Source organism: Galendromus occidentalis, unplaced genomic scaffold, assembly GCF_000255335.2.
Source record: "Galendromus occidentalis unplaced genomic scaffold, Mocc_1.1 scf7180000077488, whole genome shotgun sequence".
In the NCBI taxonomy this organism is placed as follows: Eukaryota; Metazoa; Arthropoda; class Arachnida; order Mesostigmata; family Phytoseiidae; genus Galendromus; species Galendromus occidentalis.
This window is the reverse complement of record NW_003805476.1, coordinates 843,619-868,992: the sequence shown is the minus strand read 5'-3', so window position 1 is coordinate 868,992 and position 25,374 is coordinate 843,619. Positions and strand designations below refer to the sequence as shown.

Below are 25,374 nucleotides of genomic sequence, written 5' to 3'. Positions count from 1 at the left end.
TGCGGACACGGTTCAGGACTTTCGCGAGCAAGCGGTTTGAGGGGAATTCCATCTGGATGGCAACGATGCTCCACTCTGGACATGGTTGATAACTTGAGCTGGACTTCCTTGGGTCTCTGCAGCCCGTCGTCTCAACGCTTCTCTCCTGCTCGCAACCTCTATCGCAGCCGTATCCGAAGAATCGCTATGATATCCAGAGACAAAATTGACCTCATTGGTAGCGATGGTTCGGTGCAAACGGATCTTTCAAGTTTTCTTGAACATTCAGCGCCAGGAATCCTCTGTACCATCCGAGCTGCTCTTGTCAAATACATACGTGTGCCCCTCCAAGCACAATTTATCCCGACCACGGCTTGATTTGACGAAAGTGGGAACCGACGACATGTTTGTATTGATTTTTTCTTCAGCTTCGCAATCGAACACCGTTCCCGCGCCCCGCGTTGATATGGTCGTTCCCGCGTACCCGCACACGCCCCACTCATCCATATCTTCAACGATCAAATACTGGGAGGACCTGCGAGTTGCTACCCAGGCAGAAAGTGAATTCTCAGGCCCGTAGACCGCTGGGGCGCCCAAACGGCTCGCGCCCAAATAGACGGATGCCCAAATGGACTGGTGCCCAAAAAGTTCGCGCCCAAATGGACCGGCGCCCAAATGAACCGGCGCCCAAACGGCCGCGCCAAAATGGCTCGCGCCCAAATGGGGTGCATCGTTTTCGGCCAGTTGCGTCACTGGTTTCATCCCTCTCAATCCGTAGAAGGTGGAGGCAAGATCACACGACAACATTTTCTTTTGATACCCTGTGCCGATCCCCCTTCCTCGCATGTATCGTCTGCTTTCCTCTGACGGCGCGGAACATCAAGAGTAGAATCAGCAGGTGCGTTATATTACAACATCCAGTATAGTACGGGAGGAACATCGGCCAGCTCTCCACGACCGGTGGCACGAAGTAGGCGGGGATGGCGATACCCAAACACGCACCCGTCTGTGGAAATGGTCAAACGATAATTTGCGTCCTCGCCAGGATATCCTCCACGTATTCTCTAGACTGAGATTTTCTCCCGGCAGATGTGTTCTCCCGATTCGCGAGTCCACCGCTAGCAAACTTACAAGGATCACGCTTATGTGGAAATGCCGCAGGTGGAAGTAATTGAAAACCAGAGCTTTTGCGGCGCCGTACATTGAAGACACACCGGAACCCATCATGGCGACTCCGATCCACGTACACGCAGCAGAGCCACCGAAGACTACGAGGATACCTGCGAAGTTCGCACTAGACAGTTAATAAATCACCGACTTGCATATCGAATCCTGGGGCTCGAGCGAGTCGTGCCTGTTTCTCTCGCTCGACTAGGAAGAATCGGGAGCCTAATCGACGCTCATATACATGCTTATAATTTTTGTCACTAACCCGATGCGCACAAAACGAGAGAGTGGGACACCAGCAGAAGTTGCTTCACGTCGAAGAAAGCCGCTATGAAGATTGAAACGATCCGGCCGCCCGTGAAAGTTGTCCAGAATACCCCCGCCAAGTAAGCTGCATCGGCCTTTGAAAACTGAAGGGATGGGCTGGCAAAAGCGTAAACCGATATGAGGGCTGCAAAATAGCGCAAAATCAGAACTGTCCCCGGTATTGAGTGAGAAGGGAGGAGCGTCAAAGACGCGGCTCTCGAATATTCGGAAGGTAGGAGTTCCGAGGATTTCTGAAACTCCTCTGCGAGAACCGATTCCATTGATGGATACTAATAGCCGAGGAAACAGAAGTCGAGAAAAAACAATGTAATTCTGGTGACTGGCTCCTCCCGATTTCTTTGATGTAATCTCAGGAAGTCGAAATCGCTCACTGCTGAATGTTGATTCGCTATTCACACTGATCGTCAAGTAGAAGAATAGCAGCGTCATGAGGAGGGTTTCAAAAGTTCCGTCCGAATCGGCATCCGCCGCCCTTTCGTTTTCCTTGGCCTTCTGGATGCCGACGGGGTCAGCGAAGTATGCCCCCACCATCGAAACAAGGATCAAAAGATAGAGAAATCCGGAAGCCGCGTATGGGACATGCAATTCCGATTCCTGCGAAAAACAGCAAAGACTCAGGACCAGGCTTCTTACTTTCAGAACTGCGGGGTTCGCCCGGATCGATGGACGAGAACTCACCCTCACGATGAGACCGTTCTCCCTCGAACTCAAAAATGGAGCTCCCAGGAAAGGCCCGATCGTTGCTCCAACACCGTAAGAGGCGTGAATAGCTTGGATGGCTGGAGCGCTATCTTCGGCCCAGATTTTGACTAGACGCACTTGAGAGCCTGCAAAATCATTCAAAACCCAGCAAGTTATCGACACCATCCCGGCGGAAATCTCTCCGAAAAATTACAACAGGATTCTATGCTAGTGAGGAAGAGAGATGGTGGAACATTCAGGATGAACTCGGCATGGTTTTCAACGGAGGACAGCGTGCTTCGTCGCACGATTATAAGGACCCCTGCTAAAGAAGGGGCGCCGTCATGGCGACGCACCCCATTCGTCACAACGCAGGAGCAGTCTCCTTATGATCTCTGGCTGAAGCAACGGACGTGTCAAGCTCGGACAGCGATGTCATCCCGGACCTAGGGATATCAAGGAATTCCAGGAGCTCATGCGAGGACTTTGGACTCGGCGGCATACGCTCACTATTCCTCCGTGGCAAAACTGACGCTGGAATCTCGTCCGAGATCGGAGTCAATTTCCCCGATTTACGAGATCCCACGAAAACTTACGAGCTACCTCTAGCTATCTTACGAGCTTCCGGGAGCGATAACATTTCGGGGGGAGTAAACTGCTTCTCGAATAACGTGTGATTCAATGACATTCGGTGAAATTGCCGAAATTGCGAAGTGTCCATACTCGCACACTACACATCTCACCGGTTCCAAGTTTCACGTTTCTTCCATCTTGCTGTTCATCTCCATTTGATCAATCAGAGAAAGGCGTCCCTCGCAAGTCAACACTTTTGCATGGATTTAACCCTCAGTGGAGGATCCACGAAGCACGCTAATTTTGTGAATGCGACCGACGCCACCTATCATTATGCGTGTGCTTTTCCGCCATTGAAGAACATCCAAACCACGCAAGCCTATATCACTCATCAATTCAGTCGGAACTGAACTGGCGCCTGCTTTTCGTCGTGAAACATCTTCAAGTCCGAGTTGGGGGCGCGTTCAATGTACTTCTTCTTGTAACGATTTAACGCCGCTTTCGAGAGGCTAGAACTATTATAATTGCGCACGGTAATTCAACTCAATTGTGTCGATCGCCAGACAATTTACGGACGATTCTCTCATTCGAGTTTGAATTGAATCTGTGATTGATCAGGGTCCTTACGACTCGAGTTTCCGATCTTCCTAAAAATCATCGCGCCCACTCGATAAATATGCCTGTGGCGCTCTTCAACATTGATTTTTGACGCTGATTTGACTCACAACGTGGAGTTTGCTTTTGGGCCGTCCAGTGCCGCTAGCTGATTAGGGTCTTAGGCTCCAGAAAAATTTCATTCCGAAAGGAAAAGGTGTGCGACTCGTCCTGATTATATACGCACATCGTTTTTCATGCACCGATTCTCCGTCTATTGTGAGAGGCTTTCTCAGTGGCGCGGTGAATATCCGTAGGCGGAACGTAACTCATCGCCCCGCATCAAACACGTAGCTTAATAGAATTGTTCCCATCGGCAACAATGGATGTCGACGCTTGCTCCCTCAATCCCTCGAAATCGGTGCCTGGACCTTCGTCGGTCCACCATTGACGTGAGCCGTTCTGAGCTTGAACTGTATCATCGCTACTTTTTTTCACGACGGTATTACTCGTGCTCATTAGGGTCGTGCGGTTAATGTATTCCTTTACCATGACGTTTTTGATCAGAAGGAGCATTCCTTCGCAGTCCTTGAGGCTCTCGAGTCTCATTGGATAGACTGAAACAGCCCGTCAATGCACTTGACTTTGAATTTAGATAATTTTCGGCGTGAAACGTCTTTAAAAAGGTTGGCCTAGTATTTCACCAAAAGTGACGAAACTTGTCCATTTTCTTCGCCCTGCAGCTCCGCGCCTTCCACACCGATCGACCCCCGGTTGGTGTCTTCAGATAGCAAATTTACGGGACATCAATTTCATATACTTCCTACGGAATTCCCCAATGCACAGATGAACTCCTGGACGCAAGAATGACACCCTATGCGCCCGATTCGCCCGTGAACATGGCTGCTCCTGGGAGAGGGCGATTTCGAATTTCCAGAGCGCGCGTAACGGCCCAATGGCTAGCAACGCAATTCCGCATCCACCTCTTTCAAAACTCAGAAGAAGATATTTTCCACTCAGAAGAAGATATTTTCCACTCAGAAGAAGATAATTTCCACTCAAAAGAAGATAATTTCCACTCAAAAGAAGATATTTTCCACTCAGAAGAAGATATTTCCCCAACTTCGGTGAAGAGTTCGACTACACCAGTGATAATGAGACCTAAAAGTACGTGCTGAGTTTGAAGAGATAATGACGATGCTCGAGTCTTACGAATGGCCATTCCAAAGACGATTCACGTCCTCTACACGGCAGTGGCTCTGCTGCTACCTCTGATTTTTTTTTCGGAAAACTTGATCGGTGAGAGAGATTGCGATGAAGAATTTCATACCGAAGAGTTGTTGAATGAGGAAATCGTGGGGAAATCATTATTACTCTGTTGATGAGCATTGCAAAAAATCATTGGAGAGACGTTTCACGTCCAATCGCGGTAGTGTCATGACGACACTACCTGTGGGAATTTTTTTCCCAATGCTGGAGCGTCCTCTTACCGATATGACATATTCCGATGGAAACTCCGGCGGAGAAGCCCAGAACGTGGAAGTAGTTGAGGTCCGGGAGGACTGGATTCAGGACCGTCCCCGCACCGTAGATGACACCCATAGCTATCATCAAGATTTGATCATTGATACGCTCATAGAGGAAGCCTCCTGTAAAGAGCGAGAAAACCTTCGAAGCTCGGCTCTCGGTGTTGGACGCGTTCCGGGGCAACCGGAGCCGCAGAAAAACCTCAATCTCACTCAGTCAAAAGGAAATACGGCTCGCTCGATCCATTCGACCCACCGACGCATGATCCGATGAATAGGCCAAGCGCTCTATATGAATTCATGACGGCGACCTCGTTCGGGGCTGAGGCATAGATCTCGCCCAGGTCGATCAAAGATGGCCCGAGAAGACTGTTCACCAGTCCCTGTATAATCGGGGAAAAAATCCATTATTTGCGATGTCAAATCATCCCCGGTTCTACAGAAAATTCTAGCCAAGCCGCATTTCATCCACAGTAGTCTCCCCACTTTAGAGCCCAGACTCAAGTCTAGACTCTCTCGAGCCTAAACTCTAGACTCTAGATAGACGGGGACGAAGCAAGGTGAATGCAAGGCAACCGGACCCTCGGTCCGGAGCAAGGTGAGCGCAGGGCTACCGGACCCTCGGTCCGAAGCTCACCACGCCGAAGACCACCAAGATCAGATTGGCGGTGTGCCACCAGTCCATTGCGGAGCGTTCCGATACTTTTGTCATTTTGAACGTCGTTCAAAGACGGTCACTGAAAACATATGATCAATGAGCGTCTCAGGTCGACAGGTGAAATTGTCTGAAGGGAAGCCTCGTGGCCATGCTCACGAGCGTGGAGAAGTCGGAAGGAGTTCGGAAATGTCATCCAGAGGAGTCTTATCACCCACCTCCGGTTGAGCTCGAGGTATGAGAGAGAAGACTCTTGAAAACGTTTCACCGTCGTCTATGAGATCTAGGACGCCTCAGACATCCCCGACACGTAGCCTGATACCTCGCTTGCGTCGACAGGGATCCAGTGAAACGATCGGAAGAAGCTTCGTCACGCCACAAACCGAAAGTATGGATGACTTCACCCCTTGCTCGATAAGGCCGCACGACCATGGATTCCGGAGGGAAGCGTTCGAATGTATCCCCAACCTCGATCCGATAGTACGAATCCCTCTGGCAGCGGGGCAGGAAGATAGCTGGAGTAGGAGAATTAGCCACTTGAATGTTCATTCATTCTCAGTGAGATCAATGACTGCGATCAGAAGCTCAAGGAATGAGGGGGAAGGGGAAATGGAGTTCGGCTGCATCCAAGCGGAACGGACCAACTTACCACGAGTGAAGTCACATGTGCCATAAAGGATTCAGCCGTTAATGACGCACCAATACCTCACAAAGTCCGGTGGGGCGAACGCAAAAATTTGTTCCTGAAATATATCATGGATTATCCATCGACCAAGACATCGATGATTCAGCGGAAGCGGCATTAGATGACATCCTAAAAAAAGGAAATGTAGGACTTCGTGTTGCGAGTGACGATCGTCCTCAATCGACGTGGCAGCGGTTTCCCTTCTTGACCAGTTCAAATAAGAGAAACTCAAACCTATCGATATGGCCTCGAACGAAAGCTCGCTGATTTCGCCGTCAACAAGACGCAATAACCCTGATCGATTCATTTGATTAGAATGATGTATAAAGGGTTGGGGATACGGGAAGCCGCATCCTCGGTGTGCCATCGGCGATCCATATATGGATAAGGGAATTTTCCGTGGTGACAGGGGCGGAGTGAATCTCAGAGACCTTGGAATAGCTTAATCTTATATACATCCGAAAAAAGATGAGCGAGTGTGCTTTTCATGGTCCGTGTTCATCGGTTTCGAACGGCTCTCATACGAGCCCCCGGGTAATTATGAACAGATTGAGTAAGAGACGGTACATCTTATGAAGAGTCATGGGAGCTTTCCAATGAACAAGGACGTATCCATTCTCTATGGCTTCATGAAACAGCGATTTCCCGGTAATGAGTCCTAGATCATTGTCTTCTGGGAGGATTTCGCGGAGTATTCTACCGGAAAGGAAGACCTCAAAATACGATATTTCGTCTCCACCATAAGTTTTGATGCTCTGTGTCTATGTGAAACTGATTGAATCAGAGACGCCTCAGCGAAACCAACGACGCGGCGTTAATCGACGCTCCTTGGGGAAGAGTGCTGAATACGACAGCCGGCTGAAGAAGCTCGAATCCGTTTCGCCCCCTTCCCCTCATCCCGGCGGTTTTCGGTAGCTACAGGTGTTCTGCGCCACGAAGCGATAAGCAGAAGAGGAGCACATCAGACTCGACCTAGCATCCGAATAAGTACTCATCTGAAGCAGTACGCGCAGGGAGTACCGCCTCCAGCGTACTGACTACTGCTCCTCCCACCAACGGCCGGAGTCTCCGCCTAGCGGTTGCAGATCTGGTGCTCTGGCGACGCCGCTCGGAGAAATTCTACCACCGGTATCGAGTTGTGCCCTGTTTCGCTGCGTGGACATCTGAACTTTCCGGCCGTGTGTGGGGACCGAAGAAGAAGAAACTTCCATTCGAGTGGTGGTCGCTTCGGAAGTCTTCGGAATCGTGTTCTATGGTGAAAAGTGCATGAAGTACCGCTCAAGCTAGCTTGGTCTATCATGTTGGAGCAACACAGAAATGTCCGCTGCAACTGTCGGAGCTCAAACGGAGTTCCGCAGTAATTTACTCTGAGGACAGATCCGGCAGGTAAGGTTCATCGGGCTCATTTGCTTATTCTCGAACTCGAGCCTGAGAAGATAGACAATAATTGCTCGAAGCCTCGTTGAGAAAGCCCTCCCCCGTTTAGACTGCATCAGATGAGATAGCGGATCATAAATAGTTCCAACTTAAGAGAAACCGAAGAGAAACAATGTAGCTCGATCGCACTCAAATTACAGACTTGCCTGGATTTGCGCGTTTAGTCATTTGAATGCGGAATTTATGATCACAGAGCAGAAAAAGCTCAATGCGGAACTAGAGCGGATCTCGATTGAGTTACGAATCAATTAACTTACGATCACAATTTACATTCGGGACCCTGCCTTAGACAGATCACATCCCCGACAGTGACTCCTCCGCCCGGACCCGTACCCGGGCTCAGCCGAGTCGCTGAGGCGCATGCTTCGCCTCGGTTACTATGTTGACGCTGATGCCGTACCATCCCGAATTTTCAGGGAGCGTCGGAAGTCGCGATGACTGATCTCGAACAGAAAAAACGGAACTTCTCGATTGAGTCCATATTGCAAAGAGGCGCCAGCTGTAGCTCTCAAGGAAGCAGATCGCCACCCGCTGGAGAGGCGTCCTATTCTCGGTATCTCCTGCCTGCGATACCACTCTTGAGGGAATCTGGTGACCATTTTGATTGGATAAGCTGCACGCGATATAATCCACCTCGACTGCAACGTAAGTTCGAAGGGCAGATATTTTTGTAATTCGAATCGACGATCACTTGGATCGATCTCTAACCCCGGGAGTCTGATCCCGCCGACTCCGGTCCGAGAGAGTGGAAATCAAATCGAGCTTCGCGAAGATTGGTTGTTCGCGCGTAGGCTCCTCCAGCTCCAGACACGAGGAGCTGGGACTTAGCCTGCGGGTCGAAATTACGGCCGCTTAGGGAAAATAGCCAATACGCATCAACGATCCGTCGGGAGCCGGGGCTATTATGGGCCGTCCGGCGTCCTCCATCCGACTCCCTCAGTCACAAGTGGCTCAACGTGATAAAACATCATCCACGGACAGTGAAATGTACTCAATCTCCTCCACGACGGTCCCACTAGAAGTTTGACGCCAGGCGAATCTCCCCGAGCTGGAATAGCTCACTGCCGATAGACCTCTGAGGGCATATCCTGAACCGCTGTTCAATTTTGACCAATCCTGGTTCTGCATCTTTCAAGTTCAACTCCGAGTCGGTGCCCGAAAATCTAATCAATCTTTTGCGTCATCCAGGGCTCCGTCTTTCCCCACAAATCGCACGACAAGGTTCGATCGAAACACTCCGAGCTATCCAGCTTGTTATCACGCCTGAAATCTCTTCTGAACTTTCTTCCTTATGAATTAGAGCTCGTAACTCTCTCCGGGAGGGACACGCACAAGCGAGGATGGAGCAGAAAATTCTCGTATCAGCCTGTCAGCAGCAGAAAATTCAAATCAAGATTCGAACAGATTGATTGCAGTGTATGCGGTGAAGAGGAAGCACTCGAGCACGTTCTTCCAGATACGAGAATGTCATGGAGTGGCATACAGTGGGTTACATGGGGAGTCTTGGAGGCGCCCAGATGTAAAGCCTCACTCAGTCTCTAGCGCCTCCCCCCCCCCGCAGTTAGAATCAGAGCGTGAATCAATCATCATTGGGGACTCGATCGCTCCGGATCGGAACTGGATCCCCCTCTTCCCGTTGCGCGAATGAGCTTCCTCCTCGAGGGTCTAGTCCCTGATAATGTCTCAATTGTCCATCATCAAAAGATAATTTACTGTTTTCCAAGCAGGTGATCTCGTGGGCCACGAACTGCCGAAAAAAAGGAAATATTTATCCAGATCTCCAAGGATCCCATTCAACTCGGAGCAATTGGCTGTGCTTGAAGGGAGATTCAAAGAATCGCCCTATCTAAGCGGCTCGGAGGTTCAAAAACTCGCCCGTGACTTGCATATGAGCGATGTTCGGGTAAGTGGCAATCCCACCCCTTTCCGAATTCGAACGATGGAATCGGGAGCACTCTCGAAACTGAAGGAGCAGTTTGTGGAATCTTGGAGCGGTGATCGCCGACTACCAGGAACGTCAAAGTCACCGGGCTTCTGCCGACGGCAATAGCGCTGAAGGTCGAAAGTCCTGTGAGAAACGATTGGATAAGCGCAGGGAGCAAGAGATACAGTCAAGTCAGCTGGACATGACGTTTCTGATTGGTTCGCCGAATCGTCGCAGTGTGTGCGCCCCAGTTTGACAATCTATCGACAGACGACGCTAAATGCATGGTTTATCAATTTGATTATTTCGATGATAATGGCAAATATAATGAGAAAATATGTTAGGGGATTGGCGTCGACGGTTGATAGAGGGATCAAGGCTTTTGAGTAAATAGCTAGCTGACCCGCAGGCGGAATCGACGGACAGGCCGTCGCGCGGCTAGAAGCGCGATAAGAATTTAATAAGTGTATATAAATGACAGCTTTGACGAGTTGGCTTCAGACACGGTGACGAGGAAGATCGCGATGACGATGGCGCTTGAAGTGACGCATCAGTCCGAGATACGGCCGAGAGACTTCATCAGCGGATCTCGACGTCACCGTCATCGGTGGCAGTGACAGCGGCGGCGTCGTCTGTTCGCGATACACTGATAAAGCGAATTTCGCTGCAGCGCATTCCGCCAAGCTTCGTCGAAGTCCCAGTCACTCTCCGTAGGAGTCGATTCAAGTGAGCTTGGATCGGCTTATTATCGTTCCATCCGAAGACGGTCCCCGAAGCGAGAATATCGTGGCCAATTATTTTATTGCGAGGAATCGTGCACGTATTTTGTAGAATTTTCTGTTGATCCGGTGGCGTTTGAGCTCTTCCTCACGGGAAAAAAATTCTCGTTGCCTCCCCCGTCGTACTCTCGAGACGATCTTGTATGGTCTCATTATCAAGGCTGACAACGGCGTGGAGTTCTTGCGGGCTGCCAGCCAATAAATTCATTGTTTCTTCGCCTCCCAGCGGAGCGGGCGAGTTGAGGTGAGCTTTCGACGAGTCGATCTCTCCGCTTGCCTGTCACAGTAAGGATTGGGCAGATTGAGAGCTCAATGGTCTCATCATCAGAGATGACAGCGGCGATCCTTTGTGTTCGCTCGCTAGCTCGCTCTGACGGCTTGCATCCCCCGTTCGATAGACACAAAGTCACAAAGTCGGATGGAAGTGCTCGCTTCGAGTAGGCACAATGTTCCGACACGACGAGTGCGCAACGACGACGAGGCTTGACTGCGAAGCCAATTATTTGGAGACGGCAGATGCGACTCTCAAACAAATGGAGATCATACACTTCACTGATTTTCGTGTACTGCAGGGATTTGCCGGGAGCGGCTCGAATTCTATCGTTTAGTGCACGCAACAATGAGGCTATTGAGCGGGACTTCGTTTGATTGAGGAAATGCTCAGATTCGAGCTTCACGTAAAGTCAGACCTAACACGACCAATGCGGACGACACACTAGACCGAACCAGGGATTATCTTTCTATTTTCGGGAAGAGGAGCTTTGTGATACATTTTGATTTGAGACGCAGCTCCCGACTTATCCCAGGGGGGTCCCTTAATTGCGCCGAGACATGGTGCTCTTGCGATTCCATCTTACGCCAGATTTAGAGTTTTTCATTGAACAATTACGATTGGTGCATACGACCGATCGGATCCCTTCGCTTTACGGAGCGGAATTTTCTCCTCTTTCGGAATCCGCTTCCCGAAACCCGCTGTGGGCTTTTTCTCGGGGGGATTCCCTCGAGAGCTCACCAGCATCTTAGCCAAGTAGGTAGTTCGTGCCTCTTTGTATAACAGAATTTCAAGCGACAAACTCTGCCCTACCTGATTCGGGTTTTTGGTTGAGAGCGATTCCAGCAGCTATCCGCAGAACGTACCTGTAAACGAATATCAGGAGGAACTCGATTTGACGGTTTTCGAGTGGACAATTTCTTTGTGAATGGATTTTCATCGGGAATCGACTCCGCGACTCGACATTACCATCACGGAATTGAATGAACGGGGTGAACGGATTGAATAGCAGCGTGAGCATTGAGTGCAAGGCTTGCTAATTCTAGATATCGCCGGCTCGGAGTTTCTCCCTTTTCTGGTATTTGTCGGAACTGATATCGCTCGTCCCTGTGAGTTTGCATGCGCATTTTCGTGTGGCCAAGCCCCAAACACGACGTTGTGGTCGGTAGCTCCGATCTGTTTCTCTACATTCTAATTCTTATCGATTTTATCAGAAATTAATTCATATTTCTGAAACTCACTCGCTCCGTAGCGAACCGGCTCGTCGAGAAATCTCCCAGGCAGCGGGCCGGCTCGGTGAACGGCTACTACGACAACGCAGAAATCAGCGATGAAGTCAATGAGCCCCGTCTGGAAGGACTCACTCACACGGGTCGGTTGATTCTGCTTTCCATCCATTCCGTTCTGCGCCGACCATTCCACGCTCATTAAGATATGATCTCATTGAGAAACCGACTGCGAGGGATGAAATCTCGATAGTCGCCCGCTAGCGATCTATTGACCGGCTTCCAAGCGGAGCGGAAGCTGAACTGGCAGGCAATGTTTACCAATCAAGTGATTACGTGAAAATATTCTCCACCGCAATCCGATGTTCACCATCGCAGGGCGAGTCATCACGAGATGCGCGATCGAGGGCAATGCAGCTCTTCACTTACTGAGGAACACCAGGCCCCCGGTCTCGTCGGCGAGAATTCGAGGAGCTACGCATGTGCTTTAGGTTCTCGGAACTTGCAAACCTCACTTGAAAACCGATTCTACGCGTTCCAGGTCAAAATATGGTTTCAAAACCGGCGAGCTCGAGAAAAACGCGAGAAACAAGCGAAAAGTCAAACGGACATTCAAGGATGCTCTCAAACCCAATCGGAAACTCAGATTGCGACATCGAAAGACCTCATTTTCGTGGATGGTAACTCCGATGATCCGCCGGCATTGCGGAAAGGTGACGTATGAGAGCAGCTGCGCCAGTCATTGAAGCTGACTATATCATCACGGCGAAACCTCGGCCCACGGACGCCTCGCTCGACGTACCCTACGGATAACGAGCTCCTCCTCTCGATGGATCAATCGATGAGGTTTCGTAATCTCACACTGGACACTATTCCAAGGGAGAGCGGACTTGAAATCTTCAAGTCCACCCTTATGGGCTTCCAATCCGAGCGATAGAATCTAGACTCGAGGCGATGAACTTCAACTTCAGTCGACTCGGCCGAAGGGATCAAGTGGTTAGCCGAGATTTCATTGTACGATGAGAATTTTTTCTATGTCTCCGGAGCTTACAGGGTATAATGTATTTAAGAATCTACACTTATAAAGCTCGTCCAAGGTTTCGGGCGGAGGTACGGCTGAGACTACGCACGTATCGTGTCAACCTCGCCAACAATGGAGGACACATCTTTTGTCACCTGACGATAAATAATTGGCATTGTCTGTTCTCGTTGTTTCCGAGCTGATGCTGAATCGCATGCTTTATCCCATGTCCGATCGGACCCCTGAAGCCGTATTCCGCGCCTCCCGTGATGAAGCCCTCTTGCGGGATTCCGTTCGGGGCTGGACATCCGGAGAGAGGCAATGAACTACAAGAGAACCTGATGCTAGTTGTACATACATGAGCCCGAATAAAGTGTGTTCATGGAGTCTCCTCCCCGTGCTTTTCCCTACGGTATGCTTATGGCGGAATGCTGCTGGATACCTATTCGGTATACCCAGGTTCACCAAGTCAAAAAGTCTCCCGCTGACCGAGACCTATCGCGTTATACAGTCACTTCTCCCAAACGTCTCCTGGACAGAAACCTCATGATATTTGGCTGGACTCCTTCTTCGGCTCGTGGTTGCTGATGCCACGATCCGGGTTGCACTTATCAGTCATCAGGTAGTCGACGGAGCCTCAATGTTTGCGCGAGGAATTGATGTTCTTCTGGCTATAGCAGCCGAGCATTCCGTCCTTATTCATTGAGGTCCTGTTCAGCTCGAGCAACATTTCATGATGTTACTTGCCCTCATAATCTCATTTGTCCCGACGTACATCAATTACTGATTAACGAGCACACGGAACGAAAATCTGTTTCTAGTGCCCCACGAGACACCCACAAGGACGTCCAGCGGGCGTTGACTCCCTGTCAACGGATGAATAAGCAAACAGTGGACTCCGCCAAATGGGTGCACCGGTTAATGAGATCGTCCGCTTAATCGGAACGCTCTCAGACTGTCCCGAAGAGTCTCGTTTCATTGCTCCAAACTCTGAATAGTCGGATCCTCCCCGTAAAGTTTCGCTCCCGATGAGTTCCGGAGAGACGGATACCCGATGTGATTTGATCGAGAGGAAGGAGATAGCGGACCATCGAACGGGGTAAAATAGGCAAGAGTCGAGGATTTTCCCGAAGAAGTGCACGTAATATCGAAATGTCCGGCTTTATTGAAGCGATTCAGTGTCGTTCCCGACTTCATTGATGACCACGTCCCTCAAGTCTCTTGGGCTCACGAATAATTTTTCGTAAAGATCCCGGAATCTTTTCTCCAATTGTTCGATGGCCAAGCCCGAGGTCTCCGGGACGAACAAATACACAAAGACGAAGCTGACGACTACGAAAATCGAAAAAACAAAGAAAGTGACCGGTCCGCCGGCCGCCTTGAGCAACAGCGAGAAAGCTTCGGTGACGATAGTGTCGAAGATCCAGCTCGTCGTTGTAGATGCAGTAGTCGTGAAGGTTTAGGCTTTCGACGGACTCAACTCGTTCATCATGACCCAGGGCACAGGACCGTATCCGATCGAAAATCCGCCCATGAAAACAGACAGGCCCGTGATCAATCCTGCGGAGAATCTCTCCGCGCCGAGAAAGCCTACCTTAACGGAACCCCAAGTCGCTCCGAGTATAATCAGACCCAGAAATTCGATGCTCGATGAGACGTAGAGCAAACTTTTCCGCCCGACCACGTCATGCAGGAAAACGGCGACAATCGACATGGCTGTATGCGTTACACAGAACGCGATTATGATGCGTCCCGAAAGCTCATACTGGTAGAGTATCGCGACAACTCCGCTGACACCGGACAGTTGCTGCAAAACCATCAACCCCATGCTGATGGCCATGGGTACATGTACGCTCCGCGTTTTGACGCTGTTCGAGAATATCATCGCTCTTCGGGAAGTGAGAAGTTGAAGTTGTCGATCTGCGAAATCTGAGGGTCCATGCAACTTCGTCAGCGCGAACTGGATCGCTTCTTTTGGGCGATTATTCTCCGCGAGCCACAAGGGGCTGGCGGGCGACAAGGCGAGCACGAGAGAGCTGAAGACAAAAGGCAGCACGCTGAGACACGTCAGAACGTGGAGATGGACGTTGGATCCGATCAGAAGACTCAGAGATAGTCCCACGGCGACAGCTGCTGGATGACCGGACACGATTTTGCCTCGAGTTTTGTAATGACTCACTTCGTGTAAATACGTTTGGGCCGTGTGACTGACGATTCCGCACGCGGCGCCCATGAAGACAACGCCGAGGTATAATGCCCGAAGCGACTCGGACTGCTTTGCCATAAGGAGGAGGACTATGGCGATCAAGGCCTCGAAAGCCCCCACCATGATTGTCTTGCTTCGTCCGATGCTCTTGTTACAGACAGCGTTGGTCAGGGAGCCGATGATTCCTCCGATGGGCAGCTGTAGACGGAACCACGTTCCGCTCAGATTCGGGAAGACTTTCTCCCACAAGTTCTTGGAGGAGTTCGGAAATCCCATGCACAGACCCTCACCGAGCGAGGCCAGATAAGTTCCGAGCATGGCGAGCACCATGCCCGTGGGGGGCATCGAGTTCTTCTAGAACATCTGCTCGTTTCTATGTGTCCCTTACAGTACCAATCCGATTTACAAGCGAAGTGGACTTTGTTGTTTTCCAGGGTGACAGAGGCAATTTGCCGACTCATTGACCACGATGTAGCGTGTATCTAAGCCTTTGAAATTTGTGTAAACGTGCGACTAGAATCGGTATATCCGGTCTTATTGAAGCTCTACTGGAAAATGGATACTGCAATTGGATCTACCCGCATTCGTTCAGCGGAAGACCTCTGGAGCTTCTCACCCTCGGATCCCGATCGTCCGCTGCCCACATGACGTTTCCATGCTCTCATTGCTCATTGTTAGTCTAGGCAAAACTCAGTGGAATCGAGATCTTGAGATGAATGATCCTCGAGGCCAGCGGGGAGCATATTGGGCGAGGGCTTTCGACAGATCCCCGTCTCGGAAACTTACTCAGGAAAGAAGACCTGAGCGGGCGCCCTTTCTCGCGATCGAGGATGCTGCGCTCAAAAAACCGTCGAGCATTCACGAGTGAAAATTAGCGGTGTCACAGAATTCCCAAGTGCGACCACGGTATCGACGGGAATGATGCGGCATTTTCAGTGCCTACGGTACCTTCCATACCTCCTTACTCGGAGTCTTACCCAAGTATTAGGATATTCCGCTGTCTGAACTTCCTGGCTTTGCTTATTGGAGACCGAGGGGAAACGGCGAGAGCACATCGCGATACACATCGCGCTCCTCAGACAGATATCCCAACCCCCGGAACAAGATCTAGATCGAGCCCCTCACACGAATTTAGGCGCTGGAGCATCGGGAATCATTAGGAATCACTCGCCTTGACGCTCTCATCATCGATAATCTCTGTATTTTAAGCCGAGAGCTGATACGCGCATAAGTCTATTCTAGCTGCACGCAACTCGCATTGAGTGTTCGAATCGCGAACCGTCGAAACCCTGTCAGCTTGAAAATCGGATTGGTACTGTGACGGACACACAGAAACGAGCAGATGGTCTCGAAGAACTCGCTGCCCCCCACGGGCATGGTGCTCGCCATGCTCGGAACTTATCTGGCCTCGTTCGGTGAGGGTCTGTGCATGGGATTTCCGAACTCCTCCAAGAACTTGTGGGGGAAAGTCTTCCCGAATCTGAGTGGAACGTGGTTTCATCTACTGCTGCCCATCGGAGGAATCATCGGCTCCCTGACCAACGCTGTCTGTAACAAGAGTATCGGACGAAACAAGACAATCATGGTGGGGGCTTTCGAGGCCTTGATCGCCATGATCCTCCTCCTTATGGCAAAGCAGTTCGAGTCGCTTTGGGCATTATACCTCGGCGTTGTCTTCATGGGCGCCGCGTGCGGAATCGTCAGTCACACGGCCCCAACGTATTTACACGAAGTGAGTCATTACAAAACTCGAGGCAAAATCGTGTCCGGTCATCCAGCAGCTGTCGCCGTGGGACTATCTCTGAGTCTTCTGATCGGATCCAACGTCCATCTCCACGTTCTGACGTGTCTCAGCGTGCTTCCTTTCGTCTTCAGCTCTCTCGTGCTCGCCTTGTCGCCCGCCAGCCCCTTGTGGCTCGCCGAGAAGAATCGCCCTAAAGAAGCGATCCAGTTCGCGCTGACGAAGTTGCATGGACCCTCAGATTTCGCAGATCGACAACTTCAACTTCTCACTTCCCGAAGAGCGATGATATTCTCGAACAGCGTCAAAACGCGGAGCGTACATGTACCCATGGCCATCAGCATGGGGTTGATGGTTTTGCAGCAACTGTCCGGTGTCAGCGGAGTTGTCGCGATACTCTACCAGTATGAGCTTTCGGGACGCATCATAATCGCGTTCTGTGTAACGCATACAGCCATGTCGATTGTCGCCGTTTTCCTGCATGACGTGGTCGGGCGGAAAACTTTGCTCTACGTCTCATCGAGCATCGAATTCCTGGGTCTGATTATACTCGGAGCGACTTGGGGTTCCGTTAAGCTAGGCTTTCTCGGCGCGGAGAGATTCTCCGCAGGATTGATTACGGGCCTGTCTGTTTTCATAGGCGGATTTTCGATCGGATACGGTCCTGTGCCCTGGATCATGATGAACGAGTTGAGTCCGTCGAAAGCCAAAACCTTCACGACTACTGCATCTACAACGACGAGCTGGATCTTCGACACTATCGTCACCGAAACTTTCTCACTTTTGCTCAAGGCGGCCGGCGGACCGGTCACTTTCTTTGTTTTTTCGATTTTCGTAGTCGTCAGTTTCGTCTTCGTATATTTGTTCGTCCCGGAGACCTCGGGCTTGACCATCGAACAACTGGAGAAGAGATTCCGGGATCTTTACGAAAAATTATTCGTGAGCCCGAGCGATTCGAGGGACGTGGTCATCAATGAAGTCGGGAACGACACCGAGTCGCACTCGTCTCATGGATCGAACCCTTGAGCGGAGCAAAGCCGCCAAAATCGATCGGAGGCGAATAGTCGGCACGAACTTCGGCGTGAGACCGTACCAATATCCGGCTCTGTAGACGGTAGCCATCGAGTCCAAACAGGGTTCGTTGAATATGTGATTCGCGATATGTATTTCATCAAAACGTGTGAATAAAGAAGATTTTCACGGAAAGATTCGTTCCCATGGGGTCAACGGTCCGCAAATCCAGCCTCCCATGTGATAGAGCTATCTATCTCTCACTCAACCGAACTACCGCCTGAGGGGGCGCATCCACATCTTGGTCCTCGGTGAGAACACACGGTGCACGCCGATAGCGGCGCCGCATTCCTCCCATCGCCCTGGCTATATTTTATTGAGAGCTCACCTTGTTGAGCGGAGCTGAGCTTACAGGACCGTATCACAGGCGACAATAAACGAGGATTTCCCGAAGGCCATCGAGTCCACCGGAGAGAGGCCTTGTCTATCAGCGGAACGAACGCTATGCCCTGCGCGGCTGAGACTTCCCTTTCTCCCGAGGGGCTCTCCCGTCGAGAGCCGCTCTGAACTACCTCGAGCGACTCGGACAAGTGTTACCTCGAACTTCTGCGCGAGCACTCACTCAAAATGGCTGTTCTCGATTTCGCCGGTCGGCTCGTTGGAGTCGATCAGCCTGTTTACATCATTGCTGAGATAGGACAAAATCATCAAGGTGAGAAATGATTTTCGTTTCGTCAGAGTAGATGAACGGAGGGAACTTGCCGTCTCCAGGACGGCGCGGCCTACCAAGAGAACAGCGGATTCTCTCCCCGTGCGATGGCACCTCAGCAGCATGAAGCTCGGTCGTTTCGAACTCCCGGGAATTAACCTCCATTTCTTAGAGTTCTCGACTCTAAAAATGTTTGATATGATGGTGGTTCTGCTCTACCTACGTCACGCTCCCCAGGCTGCCTGCAGACGGCGATGCTCATGATCGAGGAGGCGGCTCGTGCCGGTGTCGATTGCGTGAAGTTCCAGAAATCGACCCTTCGAGAAAAATATTCACCTTCGGTCTTGGCGAGACGGTGAGATTTACCGGGAGCTCCTATGCACGCGCTCAAGCTGTCTTATCCCTCAGATTCGCCGTCACAGACATGTTTCCCTCCGCCAGTTATGACTCGCCGAATTCCTTCGGCTCCACCTATGGAGCCCACAAAGCTTTCCTCGAACTCACCGAAGACGACTATCGAGCGCTTCAGAAGAAAGCCCGCGACTGTGGAGTCCAGATGACAGCTTCCGCAATGGACCAGACTGCTCTGGATTTTCTCGAGTCTCTAGAGGTGCCTTTCATCAAGATTGGTTCGGGAGACTCGAACAACATGCGTCTCATTGGGAAAGCGGCCAAAACTGGGGTGAGTCGCCTGTTCCAGCAGATTCGCCTCGGAGTCGTATTCTCCTAAGGTTGAAGGGGGATCCGCTCTTCGCTATCAAGCCCAATCGATGTGATATAGACATGTAACGAACATACAGGGTGCGGCATCGTCCCGATTACGAATGCTTGTAAGAATTTTTCCTGAAAAGATAACGAAGGTCTGTTCGCGCTATGATTTGTATTAACCCTCGCCATTTCAAATGGAATCGGTGCGGTTCCGATGGCTCGCCGCTGTGGAAATCACCAGCTGCGGGAAACAACGAGATTTCCAACGGCTCCATAGGGAGGCCCTAGGCCTATGCTCCATAGGCTCAGTCGAGTTTTTCCAGTTTTTCGTTCTGGAAATCTCAGAGCTTCCGGTCACAAAATTCTCACCTATCGCATGTGAAATGGCAAGGGAATATTCGAATTTAGGCGCAAACAGACCTCCGATATCTCATCTGGCTCGAATATTACAAGCATCCGTAATCGGGACATATACGATGCCGCACCCTGTATATAAACGTGCATTCAACAGGCTGGCTCATGATTCTAGATACCGCTGGTGATTTCGACCGGCATGAGCAACATGGAAACCGTTGAACGCATTTATTCCCTGGTTTCAAACTCCTTCGGAATGCTACAATGCACATCGGCCTATCCCACTCGACCGAGTCAGGTGAATCTCAACGTCATCGACGCATATCGGCAACGATTTCCGAGAGCTGTCATCGGTTGGTAGGATTTGAGTCTTCACACATTCCGCTCGAGCCGCCTCTCCTCGAATGCTATTCTGAGACTCCTCTCTGCTTGCAGGATTCTCTGGACACGAAGAAAGCTTCATTGCCACGTTGGGCGCAGTTGCAAAAGGCGCGAAGATTATCGAGAGGCACTTCACGCTCGACAAATCGCTCAAAGGGAGCGATCACAAATGTTCCCTCGACCCGGTCGAGATGAGGACGATGATCGAGCAGGTGATTATCGGCATATTATTGAGACAGGGAACATGCATTCCGAGAAAGATGAATCCCATCCAGGCCTTAGAAACAAGAGAATTATTTTTCCGTCCCAGATCCGCGTCTTAGAAAAGTGTCTCGGGAGCAGTGCGAAAACTTTCCTGGATTGTGAACGACCGTGTTTCGACAAGCTCGGCAAGAGTATAGTAGCTTCCAGGAATATCAGGAGCGGGACGAAAATCGCCGAAGTCGATCTCCAAGTCAAGGTCGCTGAGCCGCACGGTTGGAATCCATTGGAGGAGGACTCACTTCTGAAAAGAATCGCGACCCGTGACATCATGGAAGGCGAATCCATCGTCGCCGACTGCGTGACTTAGATCCCTGAATTTTCGGCCCGGGATCCGGAGCTCAAGAGAAGAGTCGAGGAGTTTCCGGTCCCGAGCCGTTCGCAGGTACGAGAAGCTATGTATGAGCTAAAGTACGGCTTGCCGTGAATAGCCTCGGAAAATCATGATTATGTACCTGAGCCGCTATCTTGAAAGAGATTCGTGGAGTGCTCGTTCCCTCGCGAATCGAACGCAGGACGAAAAAAAGTCGGATCTTCCGGAATCCAATCGCCAGCCTATGACGTATTTATTTGTACACAAAATATATCGTCTTATTAGTACTGTGAACAACCGAATACGTCGCCCATCAACCTCTCCTGTATACCTCTGAGTATTTGACCAAGCCGACACCTGGTGAAGGCGGCAAAACGCCACTTGGATACCAAAACTTGTAGATAAAGTACCATGGTACAATTGCAAAAATACCACCCAACACTTTTTGAACCATGTTATGAAAATAGAAAACCGTGGCTACCAACATCATATCCCACAATATAGCGAGCAGTGTGAGGAGAATGAACAACCCTCTTATATACGGCGTGTATTTATCGTAATAAGTTTTCAGCGCGAGCTTTTGATCGGCGTCGAGATCTTTGATCGGGCTATCGGCGTCGAATGGTTCGTTTCGTACGATGTCGGCTATCCTCTCCCAATTCACCAAACTCCGGAGTTCTTCGCTGATCACTAAATGACTGAATATCAAAATGAAACAATGGCCGGAAATGTCGAATCCCAGCCAACGATGGCCTTTCATGATACAGTTCTGCCTCGTTTTGAACTTCGGTGACGAGCAGGAAGCCGTCTGATTCTCAACGTACACGAATAAATTCGTACAGGTAAACCAAATAGCAGTCGCGACGATCATCCGAAGCAAATGATTGACGACTCGCGTCCGATCACCGGCGCAATAGACGCTGGCGGTCAGGTAAATGTAAGCTGAAGTCAGACTCAGCGTCCAGCCCCAGCCGAGTTTGACGAAGTACTGGTTTAGCACATTTCGCGAATTCGAAAAATAGGTCTTCGGATAGGGGAAGCCGGCGTCGCCGAGGGCCGAGCCTACAAACAGGAATATGAGATATATTCCGATTTTGTATTTGGGATCGATGAGGACGGCTTTTCGGCACACGTGAATCACAGCCATCAGTAACAAGTTGGCTACGCTCGCTGGCTCCGGCAAAGGTCTGCGACCCGTTGAGCCCGCGGGAGAGTTCAGACTGCACCTGTCCCACTTCATCGACGACGCTGTCCCGCGTTGCCGAGCCTTGTTCGAGGACACCGAAGACATCCCGATGTCAGCGCTGATCACATCGGATAACTGCTCAGGATCTTTGTTTCGGTCGCTCTCTATCAAGAGCGCGCTTCATACGCCGGACACAAATCTCGAAAGCGATATCACAAGCGCAACATTCTCTGCGGAAACAACATGGCGTTATTGTTTTTTCCTCCAGTGACTTGCTCGATGGTGTCTCAATTCGGGCTTCGATTTGGGATGAGGAGGACCGATTTTAAAACTTCAAGCTCTCGAAAGTCTGGGGATATCAGAAACTCGAATGAAGCTTGACCCCAGGAATCACCTCAGAACACCGTGATGGCGATGGCTCGTGTTTCCTCACCGGTTGCGGAACAGTTCGTGGTTCCTCGCTTTAGTACCGCGGAGGAAAGCAAGCGTAGAGGAAATCAGCCGGGACTGGGAGAGTCGATTTTCTTCCGTGAATAAGAGGAAGTCGTCTGCCCCGGCGGAGAACATCTGTTTTTACGAATCCCGATGATCACTACGTCATCATCTCCTCCAAAACAGTCGACTCTGCATCGGCGCGGAGTAAATCTCTCAAGTCATCGGAATGCGGCCGAAGTCTGCATGCTGCCTGCTGGGGGCTGCCGGCTCTAAAGAGGCGGCCATATTGGTAGAGGGCGCTGACAGTCAGCTGCGCGGCTTTCGAAACTCACAGCCAGAATGATCGGGATGTGAAACCCGAAAATCATCGGTGTAGTAATGCACAGCACAGAACCCTCAGGACAATCGACGGCTCGGGAAGAAAGAACCCCGTGGCGAAAATGGCCGCCTTTTTATTGAGACAGACTTCTGCCGCGGCGCAGGAGTAAGGAAGTCGGGACTCGACATCCCTCCCCGACTTAACCGTTGAGTTTCTTGTAATCAACGGGAACCTTGCATTTCCTGGGCCAACGTCGGTGGCAGCATGCGAGAGCAACGCCGTTTGATCTAGCTGCGACGTCGGGACGGGACTGACACTAAGGGAAGAATCGGGCTGCTCTTGGGTATCTCGAAGCGATGGCGATGGCGTTGGCGGGAAGACCGAAGCATCCAAATCGTCTCCGGATACGGAAGGTTCCATCGCGCGTTTCCAAATCTGGTCTCGGTGCCGAACAAGCCTCTGGCCCCGAAGTACGAGACGAACCATCGAACGACCGAGGAAGACGGCAACCTTCGCGGAAACTCGATTTCCGTCGGAGAGCTGGATCGAGACGTTTTCCCCCCTCTCGAACGAGCGATCCTTAGCCCGACGAATTTTGAGAAACTATCGACAACGCTAAATGGAATGGTAAAATAATTATTAATTTAATAATTATAATAATACATGTTCTAATAATGAAGAATAATAATGACCAATAATAATCACCTTCAATAATGACCATCATATTAACTACTTCTCTTAAAAGAATCCAAACACATCGAGGATACCTGGAATGAAAAACCCGAGAACCTTTCGGATTCCCATCCTCAGTACAGAGAGCCCTTGTGGGAACCAGCTCTGATTATCCTAGGGATGAGAAACCCGAGAATTCTCGGAGTTCTATTCTCATCAGAGAAAGGAACCTTCGAGAGTTATACCGAACAGGTCGGATTCGGGAAAAAACAAGTGAAGCACTTGAAAGACACAGCCAGGGATAATCAGAAAAAAATCCCGGACTACGAGTTACTTACGATTAAGTCAGGCACTGATGCCGCCGTTGCTTCGAATCATTAGCTCATCGTGACGCTGCAGAACGCTGAAGCCCACCGATCCTGAATCTGAAGATACCATGGAGATGCCACTTATCTCCCAAACAAGTTGAGGCCTAGGCTGCCGTTTTCCCACGAGACTCAACGAAGGGGTTTCCATGGCAGAGCGGCTACTCTCACAGTGGAGCTCGTTTTTTTCCGGTGGGGAACCCCACGTTGAAAAGGTAATAGCGGAATTGTGATGGAGAGCGTGCTCTCGCCTCACAGATCGGTCATCAGAACTCGGCGGTCCCGATGAAACACACAGAAGCTTATCCCACACAATTTTCATAGTTCATGATTCGACTACGGCTACCGAGTCCCAATACAAAAGCCATCCTTCTCCGTTTTGACCCGCCTCTACCTACCTCGACCCTTCCTGCTCTTCGCACGAGTACGTTTGCGCCCACCGGATCCGATTATACCTACCTACCGATTCGGTGAGATTTCCACCCTGCTCCCTCCTGCTCTCGATTCTAATTCGTTTGCTCGCAGGAACGTGATTTCGAGACGCACATACCTTACTGACATCACGACCCGCCGCCCAGCTCGGTTGTCTCTTTCTCAAGGGCGCAATGTGTTCCATTGCGTCGATGAAGTTTGATTGTATTCTACGCTGCCACAAACCTGGGAATATCCTTCAGGAATCCTTCATCTCCCGCGCAACGTCTCTCGAAGGTGGTCGCCTCGGGGCCATCACTATGCGAAATGCGATAATCAGACTGGTCTCCTTTGTGACCACCTATCGCCGCACATCTGGGAAGCAACGTTCACCGTTGGCTGATACGATTGGACGCTCTCATTGAATGCATCCCGCGAGGAGCTCAAAACAAATGAAAACATGCATCCGCGCGAGTCACACCCTTCACGCTCTTGACACAGCGGTCTCGACGTGAGCCCAGACGGATCACGTGAATCACTCAAGTCGGGATCCCGAACAATCGCTTCGTATCTAAGTTTCGTACGTGCACGTAACTTACGCGTACTGGGGTCTCGGTTCATTGCTCCGTGTCCACATAATTTTCGTGCTCACTCGGTCGGGCGAGTATGCAATAATGCAATTAATTATGCAATGCAATTATGTACTTCCGGCACCGATTGGGTAGACAGACACCCTCAGGGTGGAAAGCGTTTGTCGCTCTTCGTGGGCACGTGCGAAATCGCGGATACATCAATAGAGTTGGTAGCGTCTCCGATCCCATCGATAGCGCTCCTAAGATTAAGATTGACCGTAAAATGCGTCCCCCTCTCGAGCCTTCCGGAGTCGTGGAGGTCTCACGTCTCGCGTCGCGACGCAAATTCATATTCCTCGTTGGCACTCCTGACTCATTGGACCGCCGTTCTCGCGGGCTGTCAGCGCCCCCTGGGTAATCAATGAGGTCGATTTGAGTATTGTCAGGGGTCCGCATCGGATTGAATCCGCCGGAATTTCTGGGTTCGGTATCTCAGCCAAGAAGATCCTCCAAGTGCGGAGGGTATCGTACAGAGGATGGCGGGACTCCACGAAGTCGTCAAGTCTCTCGTTTCTCGTTCTGAGCACTTCCCCGAAATGTGCGGAGACTTCGCTAAGCGTGATGAGGGGGCGTCCTCGGTCTGATCTTCCTGCGTCGCATTTTCCAGAACGAATAGCTTGAGCCTCGGTTCCAGCAGGTCTTTGAGTCAGCGGGGACATCGGATCATGCGAGGGCTCCGTCGACTGCAGATAGAAGTCCGATGATTCCCGGGCCTCTCACCTCGAGAAGTCCTATCGCTCACTTGTTGTAAGGGCTCTGCGGACAGAGCTCCGACCATGCTCGGGTTTTTCGTCTCAAGGATTTTCGGACGTAATTCTCGTAGAT

General features: G+C 50.7%; 5 protein-coding genes and 1 pseudogene across 6 annotated transcripts; 3 read left to right on the top strand and 3 right to left on the bottom strand.

The window, feature by feature from the left end:
- Positions 1-772: 772 nt before the first annotated feature.
- On the bottom strand, positions 773-5,559 carry LOC100902366 (sodium-dependent glucose transporter 1A-like). The gene is made up of 9 exons (XM_003746158.1): positions 5,485-5,559; positions 5,104-5,230; positions 4,812-4,970; positions 3,753-3,938; positions 2,152-2,300; positions 1,845-2,067; positions 1,412-1,597; positions 1,111-1,259; positions 773-985 (listed from the first exon to the last, which is right to left on the bottom strand). The coding sequence occupies exons 1-9, from the start codon at positions 5,557-5,559 to the stop codon at positions 773-775; spliced, it is 1,467 nt and encodes a 488-aa protein (XP_003746206.1).
- Positions 5,560-8,058: 2,499 nt separating this feature from the next.
- On the top strand, positions 8,059-12,548 carry LOC114828382 (homeobox protein MSX-1-like). The gene is made up of 3 exons (XM_029112280.1): positions 8,059-8,285; positions 9,377-9,527; positions 12,366-12,548. Exons 1-3 carry the CDS (start codon positions 8,059-8,061, stop codon positions 12,546-12,548), a joined length of 561 nt encoding a protein of 186 aa, XP_028968113.1.
- A 1,459-nt stretch (positions 12,549-14,007) lies between these two features.
- Positions 14,008-15,381, bottom strand: LOC100902225 (sugar transporter ERD6-like 6; annotated as a pseudogene).
- Positions 15,382-16,426: 1,045 nt separating this feature from the next.
- On the top strand, positions 16,427-17,993 carry LOC100899573 (sugar transporter ERD6-like 6). Its single transcript, XM_003746056.2, has one exon. The coding sequence runs from the start codon at positions 16,427-16,429 to the stop codon at positions 17,816-17,818; it is 1,392 nt and encodes a 463-aa protein (XP_003746104.2). The 3' UTR covers positions 17,819-17,993.
- A 437-nt stretch (positions 17,994-18,430) lies between these two features.
- Positions 18,431-20,526, top strand: NANS (N-acetylneuraminic acid synthase). The gene is made up of 6 exons (XM_003746155.1): positions 18,431-18,515; positions 18,750-18,867; positions 18,954-19,194; positions 19,750-19,927; positions 20,010-20,167; positions 20,266-20,526. Exons 1-6 carry the CDS (start codon positions 18,431-18,433, stop codon positions 20,524-20,526), a joined length of 1,041 nt encoding a protein of 346 aa, XP_003746203.1.
- A 224-nt stretch (positions 20,527-20,750) lies between these two features.
- Positions 20,751-22,384, bottom strand: Fitm (acyl-coenzyme A diphosphatase Fitm). 2 transcript variants are annotated; one of them, XM_003746053.1, is made up of 2 exons: positions 22,149-22,384; positions 20,751-21,945 (listed from the first exon to the last, which is right to left on the bottom strand). In XM_003746053.1, exon 2 carries the CDS (start codon positions 21,818-21,820, stop codon positions 20,843-20,845), a length of 978 nt encoding a protein of 325 aa, XP_003746101.1. In that variant the 5' UTR covers positions 21,821-21,945; positions 22,149-22,384; the 3' UTR covers positions 20,751-20,842. The 2 variants fall into 2 exon arrangements, with proteins under 2 accessions (XP_003746101.1, XP_003746103.1); XM_003746055.2 differs by having other exon boundaries at positions 22,110-22,295.
- Positions 22,385-25,374: the final 2,990 nt, after the last annotated feature.

Excerpts from the sequence above, each read along its gene's own strand:
- LOC114828382 (XM_029112280.1), top strand. The coding sequence starts at position 8,059 with ATGACTGATCTCGAACAGAAAAAACGGAACTTCTCGATTGAGTCCATA. Across the intron at positions 8,286-9,376 it reads CAACGTAAGTTCGAAGGGCA|GAAAAAAAGGAAATATTTAT; the intron begins GATATTTTTGTA and ends CCACGAACTGCC. Across the intron at positions 9,528-12,365 it reads TGCATATGAGCGATGTTCGG|GTCAAAATATGGTTTCAAAA; the intron begins GTAAGTGGCAAT and ends TACGCGTTCCAG.
- Fitm (XM_003746053.1), bottom strand. The coding sequence starts at position 21,820 with ATGTCTTCGGTGTCCTCGAACAAGGCTCGGCAACGCGGGACAGCGTCG.
- LOC100899573 (XM_003746056.2), top strand. The coding sequence starts at position 16,427 with ATGGTGCTCGCCATGCTCGGAACTTATCTGGCCTCGTTCGGTGAGGGT.
- LOC100902366 (XM_003746158.1), bottom strand. The coding sequence starts at position 5,559 with ATGACAAAAGTATCGGAACGCTCCGCAATGGACTGGTGGCACACCGCC. Across the intron at positions 3,939-4,811 it reads CATCGGAATATGTCATATCG|TCTATCCAATGAGACTCGAG; the intron begins GTAAGAGGACGC and ends GGGCTGTTTCAG. Across the intron at positions 1,598-1,844 it reads TAGCGAATCAACATTCAGCA|CCCTCATATCGGTTTACGCT; the intron begins GTGAGCGATTTC and ends GCTATTTTGCAG.
- NANS (XM_003746155.1), top strand. The coding sequence starts at position 18,431 with ATGGCTGTTCTCGATTTCGCCGGTCGGCTCGTTGGAGTCGATCAGCCT. Across the intron at positions 18,516-18,749 it reads GATAGGACAAAATCATCAAG|GCTGCCTGCAGACGGCGATG; the intron begins GTGAGAAATGAT and ends CACGCTCCCCAG. Across the intron at positions 20,168-20,265 it reads TGAGGACGATGATCGAGCAG|ATCCGCGTCTTAGAAAAGTG; the intron begins GTGATTATCGGC and ends TTTCCGTCCCAG.